Here is a 15,274-nt window from a genome sequence, read left to right on the forward strand (position 1 = left end):
ACCCCTCCTAAACACCCAGGACAAAGAAATGTGGTCAAGGTGGAAGGCAATGCAGTACCTGCTTCCCATGGAGCACACTCAGGAAACATGCTCAGGATCATGACTGTGATAATATGACTTTAGACCAGCCGCGGTGGCTCACGCCTGTAATCCCAGCACTTTGGTAGGTCGAGGCGAGTGGATCACAAGGTCAGGAGTTCGAGACCAGCCTCGCCAACATGGTGAAATCCTGTCTCTACTAAAAATACAAAAATTAGCCAGCGTGGTGGCGCATGCCTGTAATCCAGTTACTTGGGAGGCTGAGGCAGAAGAATCACTTGAACCTGGGAGGAGGAGTTTGTAGTGAGCCAAGATCACGCCACTGCACTCCAGCCTAGGTGACAAAGCGAGACTCCATCTCAAAATAGCAATAATAATAATAATAATAATATGACTTTAGGTAGGACCATCAGCAAATCCAGAGCCACTGCATGCCCTGAAAAACCCACGGAGGTAGCAACATAGCATTTTTCAGATTGTACTTTTGTATTTTTTAAATGTTTATAATATGTCATTTCATACCATAAAACTCACCCATTGAAAGCGTACAATTTGGCCGGGTGCAGTAGCATATGCCTGTAATCACAGCACTTTGGGAGGCCAAGGCAGGTGGATCACCTGAGGTTGGGAGTTCAAGACTAGCCTGGCCAACATGGTGAAATCTCATCTCTATTAAAAATACAAAAATTAGCCAGGTGTGGTGGTGGGTGCCTGTAATCCCAGCTACTTGGGAGGCTGAGGCAGGAGAATCGCTTGAACCCAGGAGGCAGAGGTTGCACTAAGCTGAGATTGTGCCACTGCACTCCAGCCTGGGTGACAGAGTGAAATTCCATCTCAAAAAAAGAAAAGAAAAGAAAGAAAGAAAGTGGTGTATAATTCAACTTCTCTTTCATATACTTATCTAGTTGTGAGCCATCATTTTAATCTAATTTTAGAACATTTTAATCACCCCAAAAGGAAACTTTGTTCCTGTTTGCAGTCATTCCGTATACCATTCCCTTCCCCCAGCTTTAGGCAACCACTGATCTGCTTACTTTCTCCATAGATTTGCCTCCTCTGGACATTTCATATCCATGGAATTATACAGTGTGGCCTTTGGTGGTTGGCTTCTTTTATTTAGTGTCATGTTTTCTGAAGTTCGTCTGTGTTGGTGTATGTATCAGTACTTCATTTCTTCTTTTTTTTAAATTTCAACTTTTAGATACAGGGGGTACATGTGCAGATTAGTTACATGGGAATATTGTGTAATGCTGAGGTAGGGAGTATGGATCCTGTCACCCTGTAGTGAGCATAGTACCCCATGGACACGATTTCATTCTTTTTATGGCTGTGTAGTATTCCATGGGCACCTAGATTGATTTTGTGTCTGCTTTTGTGAATAGAACAGTGATGAACATATGAGTGCATGTGTCTTTTTGGGAGAATGATTTATTTTCTTTGGGCATATACCCCATAATGGGGTTGCTGGGTTGAATGGTAGCTCTGTTTCATATGTTTGTTGGCCACCTGTATGTCTTTGAGAAGACTTCATTTCTTCTTATGGCATAGTAATATTTCATTGTAAGGATATAACACATGTTGTGTATCTGATGTAGACAAGCCCCTAAATGGGTGCTTAGCCCAGGAGGTTCCTGGCTTTGCCCAGGAAAGAATTCAAGGGTGAGCCGGTGGCATTTAAAGTTGAGGCAGTAGCAGCAGAGGTGCTGCTCCTTGCAGAGCTGGTCTATACCCCAAGCAGTGTGCCCAGAATAACAGCACAGAGGCAGTTCTGCACTCATGTTATACCCACTTTTAATTATATGCAAATTAAGGGGCGGTTTATGCAGAAATTTCTAGGATGCGGGTGATAACTTCCAAGTTGTCAGGTCATTGCCATGAAAAGGGGCAGTAACTTCCCAGTGTTGCCACAGTGATGGTAAATGACATGACCGTTTCTTATGGAAAGCTGCTTCCACCCCAGACCTGTTTCAGCTAGCTCTCAATTTGGTCCAAAGACCGAGCGAGCTTCTAGAATCAAGTCTTCATTTCTTGTTGTTGTTTTTTGTTTTTTGTTTTTTGTTTTTTTGAGATAGAGTCTTACTCTGTCGCCCATGCTGGAATGCAGTGGCATGATCTTGGCTTACTGCAACCTCCACCTCCTGGATTCAAGCAATCCTCCTGCCTCAGCCTTCCTGAGTACCTGGGACTACAGGCACGTGCCACCATACCCAGCTAATTTTTTGTATTTTTAGTAGAGACGAGGTTTCACCATATTGGTCAGGCTGGTCTCGAACTCCTGACCTCAGGTGATCCACCCACCTCGGCCTCCCAAAGTGCTGGGATTACAGGCATGAGCCACACTGTGCCTGGCCTCGTTTCTTCTTATGGCATAATAATATTTCACTGAATGGATATACCATCTATTCTGTACCCGTTCCTCAGTAATGCAGTTGCTGGGTAGCTCTGTTTTAAGTTCTTTGAGAAGTCTCCAGATGGCTTTCCACAGTGTGGACTAATTTACATTCCCACCTACAGTGTATAAGCATTCCGTTTTCTCCACAGCCTCACGAACATCTACTGTATTTTGACCTTTTAATGATAGCCATTCTGGCTGGTGTGAGATGGTATCTAATTGTGGTTTTGATTTGCATTTCTCTGATGATTAGTCATGCTAAGCATTTTTTCATGATTGTCGGGGACCTGTATATCTTCTTTTAAGAAGACCTCATGGCCGGGGCTGGGCAGGGACCGCTTGGCTGCGGGATGTGCACCGCCCCGGCACCTGCTTGCCCTCTGTGCTCACCCAGGGCCGCCACATGCCTATGGCTCTGCTTCCAGCCAGGAGCCCTGAGCACGGGTGTGCAGACCCACCCTAAAGGGCGGCCCAGGCCCCACGCTAGGCAAGGCTGGCGAGACTGAAGGCAGCATGCGAGGCCTCTCCTGGGAGCGGGGGTTGTGCTTCCCACAGTGACCTCAGCTCCACTCCCGCTCAGGTGAGCCCACAGGCGAGAGCTGGGAGGCACTCCTCCCAGACACTCCACTCGGACCATAAAGCACTCCTGTTTCAAAAATAAATAAACAAATAAATAAAATAGAAGACTTCATGGCCGGGCATGGTGGCTCATGCCTGTAATCCGAGCACTTTGGGAGGTCAAGGTGGGCAGATCACTTGAGGTCAGGAGTTCGAGACCAGCCTGACCAACGTGGTGAAACCCCGTCTCTACTAAAATACAAAAAATTAGCCGGGCGTGGTGGTGCATGCCTGTGGTCCCACCTACTCGGGAGGCTGAGGCAAGAAAATTGCTTGAACTCAGAAGGCGGAGGTTGCAGTGGGCCAAGATCATGCCACTGCACTCCAGCCTGGGTGACAGGGTAAGACTCCATCTCAAAAAAAGAAAAAAAGAAAAAAAAAAAAAAAAAAAAAAAAAAAAAAAAAAAAGAAGACTTCATTTATTTTTATGCCAGAATAATATTTCATTGTATGGACATACCACATATTGTGTATCTATCAGTTCAAGGAAATTTGTATTGTTTCCATTTTTCTTTTGGCCATTATGAATTAGAACATCCATGTACATGTTTTGTTTTTTGGAGTTTTGTTTATTTTTTGAGACAGGGTCTCACTCTGTCACTGAGGCTAGAGTGCAGTGGCATAATTACAACTTAACGCAGCCTCAATTTCCTGGGCTCAAGTGATCCTCCCACCTTAGCCTCTCAAGTAGCTGGGACTATAAGCACATGCCACCACGCCTGGCTAATTTTTGTATTTTTTGTAGAGAAGGGGTTTTGCCATGTTGCCCAGGCTTAAACTCCTGGACTCAAGTGATCCACCCGCCTCGGCCTCCCAAAGTGCTGGGATTACAGGCACGAGCCACTGCACCCGGCCCATGTACATGTTTTTGTGTGGATATGTGTTTTCAAATCTCTCAGGTAGATACCTGGGAGTGAAATGGCTAGGTTAAATGGTAATCCTATGTTTAATCTTTTGATGAGCTACTGAAATGTTTTTCAAAGTGGCCACACTATTTATATTTCTGTCACAATGTATGAGAGTGCTAGTTTCTCCCTATCTTTTCCAACACTTGTTATTGTGAACATAGAATTTCAACTAGTCTTTCACTTAGGTATTTACCAAATGTTGGTTAAGATTCTGATGTCCCAGCCACACGTGTGTGATACGTCAAATAGGGTTCAAGCATTCACTCAACAAGCATGTATTCGACATCTGTGATGCGCTCACCTGCCAGACCCATGACAGGGGAAGCTTCAGAAGCATAAAGGAGGAGCCCTCATTCTGAGCCACCCAGGAAAGGGTCCTTGGGGGGGATGAAGTTTTTATTTTTTTGTTTTGTTTTGTTTTTTGAGACAGAGTCTCTCTCTATCGCCCACGCTGGAGTGCAGTGGCACAATCTCAGCTCACTGCAACCTCCGTTTTCTGGATTCTAGTGCTTCTCTTGCCTCAGCCTCCCTAGTAGCTGGGATTACAGGCGTACATCACCATGCCCAGCTAATTTTTTTTGCATTTTTAGTAGAGACAGGCTTTCACCATGTTGCCCAAGCTGGTCTCAAACTCCTGACCTCAAATGATCCACCTACCTTGGCCTCCCAAAGTGCTGGGATTACAGGCCTTAGCCACCATGCCTGACCAAGTGTTTTTCTGTCTTTTTTTTTTTTTTAAATACAGCTGGGGTCTTGCTGTGTTGGCCAGCCTGGCCTTGGACTTCTGGCCTCAAGCAATCCTCCTGCCTTGGCCTCACAAAGTGTTGGGATTAAAGGCATGAGCCACTGCACCCGGCCCCTAACTTAAGTCTTGAAGCAAGGAAAGGAGAGTCAGTCAGAGTGCGGGAGTTGGTGGGGGAGAAGGAACTTCAGGAAGGGGGACCAGTGCCTATCTAGGAGGTTCCAGACTCCTGGGGCTTTGGAGAATGTGGCCAGCGGGAGCTTCTTAAGGCTCACAAGAGAGGTGTGGCATTGGGAGGCTGGTCTGGAAAAGATGCCAGAAAAATAAGTAATAACATAAAAGACCTTGTACTTCCATCCTGCCAGGGCATATTACTTTTATGCTACACTCATGGTGCCGTGGACAGATTTTGAGGAGGGGAGTTTACATCTGGGAGGCCGCTGTGGCAGCAGAGTGGGGAATGGTGGATGGAAAGATTGAGAAGGGGCAGGAGGGCAAGCATTCACCCTCTACTTTGATGAAGGCCTGGCGTCAGCCTGGCACGGAAGTTGGCCCTGGGAGTGCACTGTGTTTTTTAGAGGAGCTACAGTTGTGGAAGTGGTCACTGTAGCAAAAAGGTCCTGCCAGAGGAGGCAGATCTGTAAGGGAAGTCAAGGGCAGCCTGAAAGCCCTCTTTAGAGGCCAGTGCCAGATAGCCTTGGCAGAGCCACAGCCAGACCTGAGGGAATAAACCTGTCTTTATTTGGAAGCAGCCTGCTTTTACCTCCCAAGCCCACCCCTGAGACACAGTCTGGTCTGCATTAAAAGGACTGGGGCTGTCCCAGCCAATGTGGTTTTGTGTCTCATCCTATCTACTTCTCAGGACCCCCTGACTGCCAGGTTTACCAGCCTGGCCAACATGGCAAAACCCGGTCTCTACTAAAAATACAAAAATTAGCTGGGTGTGGTGGCAGACGCCTGTAACCCCAGCTACTTAGGAGGCTGAGGCAGGAGAATCACTTGAACCCGGGAGGCAGAGGTTGGGGTGAGCCAAGATCAAGCCACTGCCCTCCAGCCTGGGTGACAGAGCAAGACTCCATCTCAAAAACAGCAACAACCAAAAACCCTTTTACCTGTTTTTCATTCTTATAATTGAAGTATAATACAAATCTTAAGTGTAAAACTCAGTGAATGTGTACACGTTACATCCAGATCAACATATAATCATCCCAGAAGTTTCCTTCATGTCCCTTTGCACCAAACCCCAACCGTCAAAGAGATTACTGCTCATTTAACTTTTATCACCATACATAAAGTTTTGCTTGTTCTTGAATTTCAATTTGAATTATACAATGTATATGCTATTGCATTTGACTACTTTTGCTTAACATAGCATCAGTCAGAGTTGTACATGTTTTTGCATGCATCAGCCATTTGTTCTTTTTCATTGCTGTCTAGTATTCCGTTGTACACCTAGACCACAATTTATCTGTTTGGTTTCTTGCTGATGAACATTTGGACTGTTCCCGGTTTTTGTCTACTGTATTTAAAGCTGTTGTGAGGCCAGGTATGGTGGTTCACACCTGTAATCCTAGTACTTTGGGCGGCCAAGAAGGGAGGATCACTTGAGGTGAGAAGCTGGAGACCAGCCTGGGCAATATAGTGAGACCCATCTCTACAAAAAAAGAAAAGAAAAAATTGAAGCCAGGTGCGGTGGCTCACGCCTGTAATCTCAGCATTTTGGGAGGCCGAGGTGGGCAGATCACGAGGTCAGGAGATCGAGACTATCCTGGCTAACACGGTGAAACCCCATCTCTACTAAAAATACAAAAAATTAGTTGGCATGGTGGCGGGCACCTGTAGTCCCAGGGGAGACTGAGGCAGAAGAATGATGTGAACCCAGAAGGCGGAGCTTGCAGTGAGCTGAGATCACGCCACTGCACTCCAGCCTGGGCACCAGAGTGAGACTCCATCTCAAAAAGAAAAGAAAAGAAAAGAAAAAATTGAGACACAATATAATTCATCCTTTTAAATAAATGTGCAATTCAGTGGTTTTTAGCATATTCAGAAGGTTGTGCAACTATCACCACTGTCTAATACCAGAACGTTTTCATCACTCCAAGAGGAAATGTTATATCCATTCATAATCACTCTACATCCCTTCCTTTCCTCAATCCTTGTCAACTACTAATCTACTTTCTGTCTCTATGTTTGTTTGTTTTTTGTTTTTGAGATGGAGTTTCACTCTTGTTACCCAGGTTGGAGTGCAATGGCGCGATCTCGGCTCACCGCAACCTCCGCCTCCCGGGTTCAAGCAATTCTCCTGCCTCAGCCTCCCAAGTAGCTGGGATTATAGGCAGTAGGTGGGATTACCACCATGCCTAGCTAATTTTGTATTTATAGTAGAGACAGGGTTTCTCCATGTTGGTCAGGCTGGTCTCGAACTCCTGACCTCAGGTGATCTGCCCGCCTCGGCCCCTCAAAGTGCTGGGATTACAGGCGTCAGCCACCGCACCCAGCCCTGTTTCTATGTTATTTCATACTTATTCCTGACATTTAATATCGATCATCAAACTTTTAATATATCAAATTTCTTTGATTTTTTTTTTTTTTTTTTTTTTTTTTTTTGAGGATCCTAAGCACTTCAAGTCAGAGAAGACAGGACGGGGACAGTTGAGGGAAGGCTGGAGAGACAATCATCAGCCCATCATGTGCTCCTACAAGCTGGTGACTGTGAAGTTTGAGGTCTGGGGGCTTCAGACCAGAGTGGAACAGTTTGTACACAAGGTAAGTGGCCCAGCAGCAGTTCCTGGGCTATGGAAAAGTTAACTGTCTATATTGCCAAGTTAAAGTACATGATACACAGCAGGTGCACAAATACTGCACCAACATCAGGTCACCGCATCTCAAAAACACTTTTTGGGCCAGTCGGGGTGGCCCACGCCTGTAATCCTAGCACTTTGGGAGGTCGAGACAGGTGGATCCCTTGAGGCCAAGAGTTCAAGACCAGCCTGGCCAACATGGTGAAACCCCGTCTCTACTAAAAATACAAAAACATTAGCTGGGCATGGTGGTGGGTGCCTGTAACCCAGCTACTCAGGAGGCTGAGGCAGGAGAATTGCTTGAATCTGGGAGGCAGAGATTGCAGTGAACCGAGATCACACCATTGCACTCCAGCCTGGGTGATAAGAGAGAAACTCTGTCTCAAAAAATAAAAAATAAAAAAATGAAAAACACTTTTTGGATGAAAATGCATTTTATGCATGGGTTCAATTTTCTTCCAGTAATAGATGTTTTACACTTCGTCTCTCATTCTGTGACCTCTGTGTCTGTTAGGCAAGTGTATTCGGGAAATACACTTCTCACTTTGGTATTGAGCTCATCTACTCCCAGACAGAGGCACGTGGGAAACAGCCAAAGGGCTTATCTGTCAGCACAACCCCTAAGGTTAATTGCCACCCAAAAGATCTGCAAATGTAGGCACCTAAAGTGGAAGATGCCCAGAGATAGAACAAGAAACCCCAATAGTCCCATTAGACAGTATACCCCAGCATTTCTGCTCCTTTAATAATTCTGTTACCAAAGTGGCCAGGTGCGTTGGCTCATGCCTGTAATACCAGCCCTTTGGGAGGCTGAGGCAGGTGGATCACTTGAGGTCAGGAGTTCGAGACCAGCCTGGCCAACCTGGCAAAACCCTGTCTCTACTAAAAATACAAAAAAATTAGTCAGGTGTAATGGCACATGCTTGTAATCCCAGCTACTCAGGAGGCTGAGGCAGGAGAATTGCTTGAACCCAGGAGGCAGAGGTTGCAGTGAGCTGAAATTGTGCTACTGCACTCCATCCTGGGCAGCAGAGCAAGACTCCATCTTAAAAAAAAAAAAAAGGAAATAATAATAATAATTCTGTTACCAAAGAATTGTTAACAGCCTCAGGATGCGGATTTCAATTGTATACCTACTTTGACTAAGCATGTTCATTTTGGTTTTTTTTGTTGTTGTTGTTGCTGTTGTTGTTTTGAGACAGAGTCTCACTCTGTCACCAGGCTGGAGTGCAGTGGCACGATCTCAGCTCACTGCAACCTATGCCTCCCGGGTTCAAGCAATTCCCCTGCCTCAGCCTCCCGAGTAGCTGGGACTACAGGTGCGCATGCCACCATGCCCAGATAATTTTCGTATTTTTAGCAGAGACGGAGTTTCACCACATTGGCCGGCATGGTCTCGATCTCTTGACCTCGTGATCTGCCGGCCTCGGCCTCCCAAAGTGCTGGGATTACAGGCGTGAGCCACCGCGCCCGGCCAGCATGTTCATTTTGTAGCAGAATCCCACTTGGTGATGATCCATATTTTCTCAGGGTTTCTAACATGACTCTGTCCCTCATGGGAGAAAAAAATGGGAAATGCAATGTTGAGCATTGCCCTTTGTAGCTGCTCTCATTTTCATAAGAATAAATACTACTCAAATTGTCTCTACATTCCAGATAGGCTGGTTATCTGTTTATTTTTCCACTTAAAAACTGATAAAGAGTAGCTTTCCAAAATTATTTTGGAGTCACTGGAATTTAACCTTAATGCACTCAGCTTTTCATTACTTAGATGGATTTGTCTATTGAGATTGGGGTCCAGTTAACAATAAAAAGTTTAGTTCTGGAATTTAGGTCCAAGAACTAGACTGCCAGTCTCTTGAACCCTCATAACTCAGGCTCATGGTAAATGGTGGACTCTGGCACAAACATGAGAGCCCTGGGTGTTTTCTTGAACAGAGAAGCATGCCGCTCCTCTCCCGTGCTCCAGAACCCAGCCAGCCAGCCAGGAGCCAGAATGAAATGTGAAACATAGAAATCAAGCTCCAGGATCTCCTGTTTTCCTCCTGTGTCCTGGTTATCGCACAGGAAAGCAATTGCAGCTCTGAAAGTACATGTTTTCCAGCCTCAGCTCTGTGTCTATGTAAGACAGTATCCTCCTTGGTTTCCCACAGCATCCCTTTTTGTGTGTGGCTTTTTAAGGTAAAAAGACCTCCTCTTTCTAGGGCCACTATCATAGTGTTTTTTTGTTTTGTTTTGTTTTTTTGAGATGGAGTCTCAATCTGTTGCCCAGGCTGGAGTGCAGTGACATGATCTCGGCTCACTGCAACTTCCGCCTCCCAGATTCGAGCAATTCTTGTGCCTGAGCCTCCTGAGTAGCTAAGGCACAGGTGCGTGCCACCACACCCGGCTAATTTTTGTATTATTAGTAGAGACGAGGTTTCACTGTGTTAGCCAGGCTGGTCTCGAACTCCTAACCTCAAGTGATTTGCCCGCCTTGGCCTCCCAAAGTACTGGGTTTACAGTCGTGAGCCACCACGCCCAGCTTCATAGTGTGTTTTATTTCCACTCACAAAGCACATTTATCAAAGCCAGAGTTGTCAGTTAAAAAGAGAATAATACAAAATAAAAATAAAGCTGGGCGCAGTTCACACTTGTAATCCCAGCACTTTGAGAGGCCAAGGCTGGCGGATCACTTGAGGTCAGGAGTTCGAGACCAGTCTGGCCAACATGGTGAAATCCCATCTCTACTAAAAATGCAAAAATTAGCTGGGCGTGGTGATGCACCCTGTAGTCCCAGCTACTCGGGAGACCGAGGCAGGAGAATCACTTGAACCCAGGAAGCAGAGGCTGCAGTGAGCCTAGGTCATACCACTGCACTACAGCCTGGGTAACAGAGCAAGACTCCGTCTCCAAAAAAATAATAATAATGATAATAATAATAATAATTTAAAAGGCCATATTTAGATTGCCCCAGGGTCCACTGTGTTTCTTTTCTCACAGCTGACTCAAGCTAGTTTTAAGAATCTGTTTCTTGAAAATACCTGTAAGATTTATGCTTTGCCCTTTCCAAATATAATGAAGTGTTATTGACGCTCAGAAACACACCTGCTCTGGCATGTGAGTCGCTAATGAGTATCTGAGGCTAGCATTTGCATGGGTTGAAGGTGCCAGGGATGCCTTTCTCTGAACACCTTTGTTTTTTTAAGAATCTATTCACAATTAAGGGGGAAAAAATGTTCGAAAGCGAGCCATTAGCACATTATTGAATTCTTGTTTCCAGCCGACAGCTGTGTTGTGCTTCGTGTAATAGGGTACATTTACTGATGCCTCGATGCTGTTCTTTTGATTTCCATGAATTTGAGACACTCAGCACTCAAGTGTGTATAGCTGCGTGTTGTTTCTTGTATTCATTATGTGTTTCCTACTTTCAAGTCAGAAAAGCCTCACTAGATATCCAGAGGCCTGGAGTCATAAACACTTCATTATAAATGCTTTCCTTGTTTCTGCAAATTCACCGAATTAAAATCCTTCATTTATTGAAACATGCTTGAACCTTCCACGAGAGGTTTTTGACAATCACTGGATTTGTTTGGCAGGAAGAAAGGAATGTTGGAGGGAGACTGTGAGTATCCAAGAAATGTAAAAAGACATATTTACCCAGGATGGAAAAGAATACCATGAAATAAAAACACATGAACAGTATTCACACACACACGCACACACACAAATGGTATATACTATTTTCCTTAGCCTTCTATTGCCATTATGTGTCACCATAAGTAACAATTTCATCCCTTTTGTATCCAGTCAAGCTTATCATTCCCATTATGTTCTATTCTAGTTCAGGTCTCTTTTTTCATCCTTTCAATGATAGTTAAAAGAAACTGCCTTTTTTCCCTCCTTCTATTACATGAAAGTCAAACCTAAAAGGATATTTATTTACATTGTATCTTACACCTTCATTTATGTTGGTTTAAAATTTGAGGCCGGGCGTGGTGGCTCATGCCTGTAATCCCAGCACTTTGGGAGGCCGAGGCAGGCAGGTCACAAGATCAGGAGTTTGAGACCAGCCTGACGAACATGGTGAAACACCGTCTCTACTAAAAAAATACAAAAATTAGCCGGGCATGGTGGCAGGCACCTGTAATCCCAGCTACTCAGGAGGCTGAGGCAGGAGAATCACTTGAACCAGGGAGGTGGAGGTTGCAGTGAGCTGAGAGCGCACCACTGCACTCCAGCCTGGGGACAGAGCAAGACTCCATCTCAAAAAAAAAAAAAAAAGATAAAAAGAAAAACTGAATCAATATTTATTTTTTAAATAATTTTTGTGGGTACATTGTAGGTGTAAAGAAATAGGGGGTATATGAGATGTTTTCATAAGGCCTGTAATGTGAAATAAGCGCAATGTGAAGAATGGGGTATCCATCCCCTCCAGCATTTATCCTTTGTGTTACAAACAATCCAATTACACTCTAAGTTATTTTAAAATATACAATTAAAAAAATGAATCAGGCTGGGTGAGGTGGCTCACACCTGTAATCCCAGCACTTTGGAAGGCCAAAGCAGGTGAATTGCTTGAGGCCAGGAGTTTGAGACCAGCCTGGACAACATGGCGAAACCCTGTCCGTAATAAAAATACAAAAATTAGCCAGGCATGGTGGCGTGCACCTGTAGTCCCAGCTACTCAGGAGGCTAAGGCACAAGAATCACCTAACCACAAGAGGCAGAAGTTACAGTGAGTTGAGATGGCACCACTGCACTTCAGTCTGGGGGACAGAGCAAGACTCTGTCTCAAAAAAAAAAAAAAAAAAAATCAATATTTAGGATATGTCATCAGAAAAGAGAGAATATTAGGTGCTGTTCACTTTTTAGGATATGTCATCAGAAAAGAGGGAATGTTAAGTGCTGTTTGCTTAGAAGTGACTTGCTGTCGGCCAGGTGTGGTGGCTAACACCTGTGATCCCAGCACTTTGGGAGTTTGAGGCGGGCATATCACGAGGTCAAGAGATCGAGACTATCCTGGCAAACATGGTGAAACCCCATTTCTACTAAAAATACAAAAATTAGCCAGGCACGGTGTCATGTGCCTGTAGTTCCAGCTACTCGTGAGGCCGAGGCAGGAGAATTGCTTGAATCCTGGAGGTGAAGGTTGCTGTGAGCCGAGATCGCGCCACTGCACTCCAGCTTGGTGACAGAGCGACTCTGTCTCCAAAAAAAAAAAAAAAGTGACTTGCTGCCTAGAAAAGTGTTCTAGATTTCCAACATTTATGACCTCCTGGCACCAACTAGTGAGACACACACCCTCCCACAGATGAAAAGTAGATGCTGTTTTAGTTAGATGGAGAGAAAAACTTCAAGGTAATTAACCTAGAGATTTATCTGTATCACTGCTGTGTGACTGTCAAGTATTTGTCATTAGTTTGTACACACACCCAGCCCTACTCTCAAATAAGACAAGGAGATGAATATACTGCAAGTATATGTACACCATGGGAAAGGGCTGGAGGTGTGTGAGCACTATAGGACCTATGGGCAGCCTGTAATTGTCATCACCTACAGACAGAGGGATTAAGAACTCTGTAATCGCAAAGATTCCCAGAATTGTTAACAACTTGCCTTCCAAATAGTTTTCATCAACGATGCTATTATTTCAATCTCCTTCTTTTACTTCGTAGGTGGTCCGAGACATTCTGCTGATTGGACATAGACAGGCTTTTGCATGGGTTGATGAGTGGTATGGTAAGTCAATTTCTCCAAAATAACTTGTAGAACAACTTCATGTTGTCTTGGGCTTTCTGTCCATTTGGCTTCAACTGCTACCTAGAAGGACAACAACAAAGGCAAGGCCGTTGCTTCCTGTGTTGGAAATAGCACTGTCTGCCAAGCATAATGAAGATGTAATTATAGAAGCTTGGTCTAAAATAACCACGGAATTATTGACTAAGTAGGAACCTCAGGATGTTTGATGCTTACATAGTTGATACGCACGGCTCCATCATTTTCTGTTAGATGGGTTTCAAACCCATCCTAATTTATCCTAAACTTCAATATCAAAGCTGTCTGAAGCGTCCTGTCAAGTAAAAGCAGTCCTTTGATTCAGAAAACATTTGAAACCACCCCTCACCAAATATATACAGGTTCTGCAAAAATTCAAAGGCAGACAGAGGCATAGGTGCCCCGTTCATCCTAATTGAAACTATTGTTCTGGCTTTTTTGTTCATGATCTGGGAAGAGTTAAACGATTTCTACACATTTCCAGCAAATGAAAACAAGGTTAGCTTCATCCCATGATGGATGGACCATCCTTCCCAGGTCCTCAGCAGTCTTGTTTTGTCCACATGAATTTTCTGCACTCCCAGAATCAGTCATCAGATGGCTACCGTCCTTGGCTATAAATAGAAAGGAACACGCCCCACCAGTGACTTAGGTTAGATCTGATTTTCAGGTCGATTGTCTAATGAAATGCCCTCCTCCTTGGCCTTTTCCTAAGTCACATTAAATTTGTTCTGAGTATAACCTAGATTGCATTTTGGTCCTTTTCTGTCACTGTTTCACGAACTCACCTCCCTTTTCTGAGCAGAAGGTACCAAAATAAAAGGACACGTTAGACGGAAGGGGCAAAGACAGTCATTTTTATTAGTATTGTTAGCGATTTCTGAGCCACATTTAAAAGGCATGGTTCTTCTTTTTTTTTTTTTTTTTTTTTAACCTCCTTTTGCAGTTTTCCCAGATCTGCACCTTCTGAAGCGCAAATGCACCTTTCTGGGTTTGTCCAAATGCAGATCATTTAACGCTCTCTTATCACACACCCACAGAATGCCGCTCTCCTGCCGCAAAAGCACTGAGTTGCCACATTGTCATGATGTCTCCCAGAGACCTGTCTATTTCTAGTTGTGTTTTGTGAGGCAGGCAGGAGAGTCTCCTGTGATTACTTCCTCTGATCCTTAAATAAATCTTTCTGGTTGTTTTTTTCTGGGGAGCTTTTCTCCGATTCTCAGAGGGAGCACAGACCCCAAGAAAGGATAAGAACTTCTGGTCTCTCCCAACTTGTGCTCCTCAGAGCTCACGGTTTCCTCGCTACCAACACCAAGGAAATATCAAAAGAATATTTAAAGAATCATAGGTGCAAACTAATTAGAAGTTTGGCAAAAAGAGAGGTACCTGAAGGGCCAAAAATCTGCCACTTTGAAAACCAACAGACAGGGCACTTGGATAGGTTTCTCTCCGTTGCCAGAGTGCCAAAGAAGATTTTTCAGCAAAAAGAATAGCCGGATTCTGATCAAGAGGACAGAATAATAAAGAGGGTTTGATTACAGGCAGGATATAGGAAGAAAACCCAACATGGGTGGGTATCTAGTAAATGAAAGGCCAGGAAGGGGATGGGGGATGGGGCCTGACTCTTCCATCTCAGCTGAGCCTAGGGCAAAGGGCAAGGAAGAGACTTAGACTTAGGGACTTCCTTTTTTTTTTTTTTTTTTAGACAGAGTCTCGCACTGTCATAAGGGCTGGAGTACAGCAGTGGAGCAATCTCGGCTTACTGCAACCTCTGCCTCCCAGGTTCAAGCGATTTTCCTTGCCTGGGCCTCCCAAGTAGCTGGGATTACAGGCTCCCACCACCACGCCCGCTAATTTTTTTGTATTTTTAGTGGAGACGGGGTTTCACTATGTTGGCCAGGTTGGTCTCGAACTCCTGACCTCGTGATCCACCCACCTCAGCCTCCCAAAGTGCTGGGATTACAGGCGTGAGCCACTGCACCCGGCCGAGACTTAGGGACTTCTAATAAAAATTGAA

The 15,274-nt window shown here is 44.7% G+C and overlaps 1 protein-coding gene across 1 annotated transcript in view; it reads left to right on the plus strand.

Moving 5' to 3' along the window:
• Positions 1 to 15,274, plus strand: part of PITPNC1 (phosphatidylinositol transfer protein, cytoplasmic 1) — a 395,624-nt gene that overhangs the window by 351,105 nt on the left and 29,245 nt on the right. The window contains exons 8-9 of the mRNA XM_011999170.1: positions 7,310 to 7,465; positions 13,158 to 13,221. Coding sequence (XP_011854560.1) covers positions 7,310 to 7,465; positions 13,158 to 13,221 — 220 coding nt within the window. The remainder of the gene's footprint in view (positions 1 to 7,309; positions 7,466 to 13,157; positions 13,222 to 15,274) is intronic.

The sequence above is a fragment of the Mandrillus leucophaeus genome, unplaced genomic scaffold (assembly GCF_000951045.1).
Source record: "Mandrillus leucophaeus isolate KB7577 unplaced genomic scaffold, Mleu.le_1.0 Scaffold585, whole genome shotgun sequence".
In the NCBI taxonomy this organism is placed as follows: Eukaryota; Metazoa; Chordata; class Mammalia; order Primates; family Cercopithecidae; genus Mandrillus; species Mandrillus leucophaeus.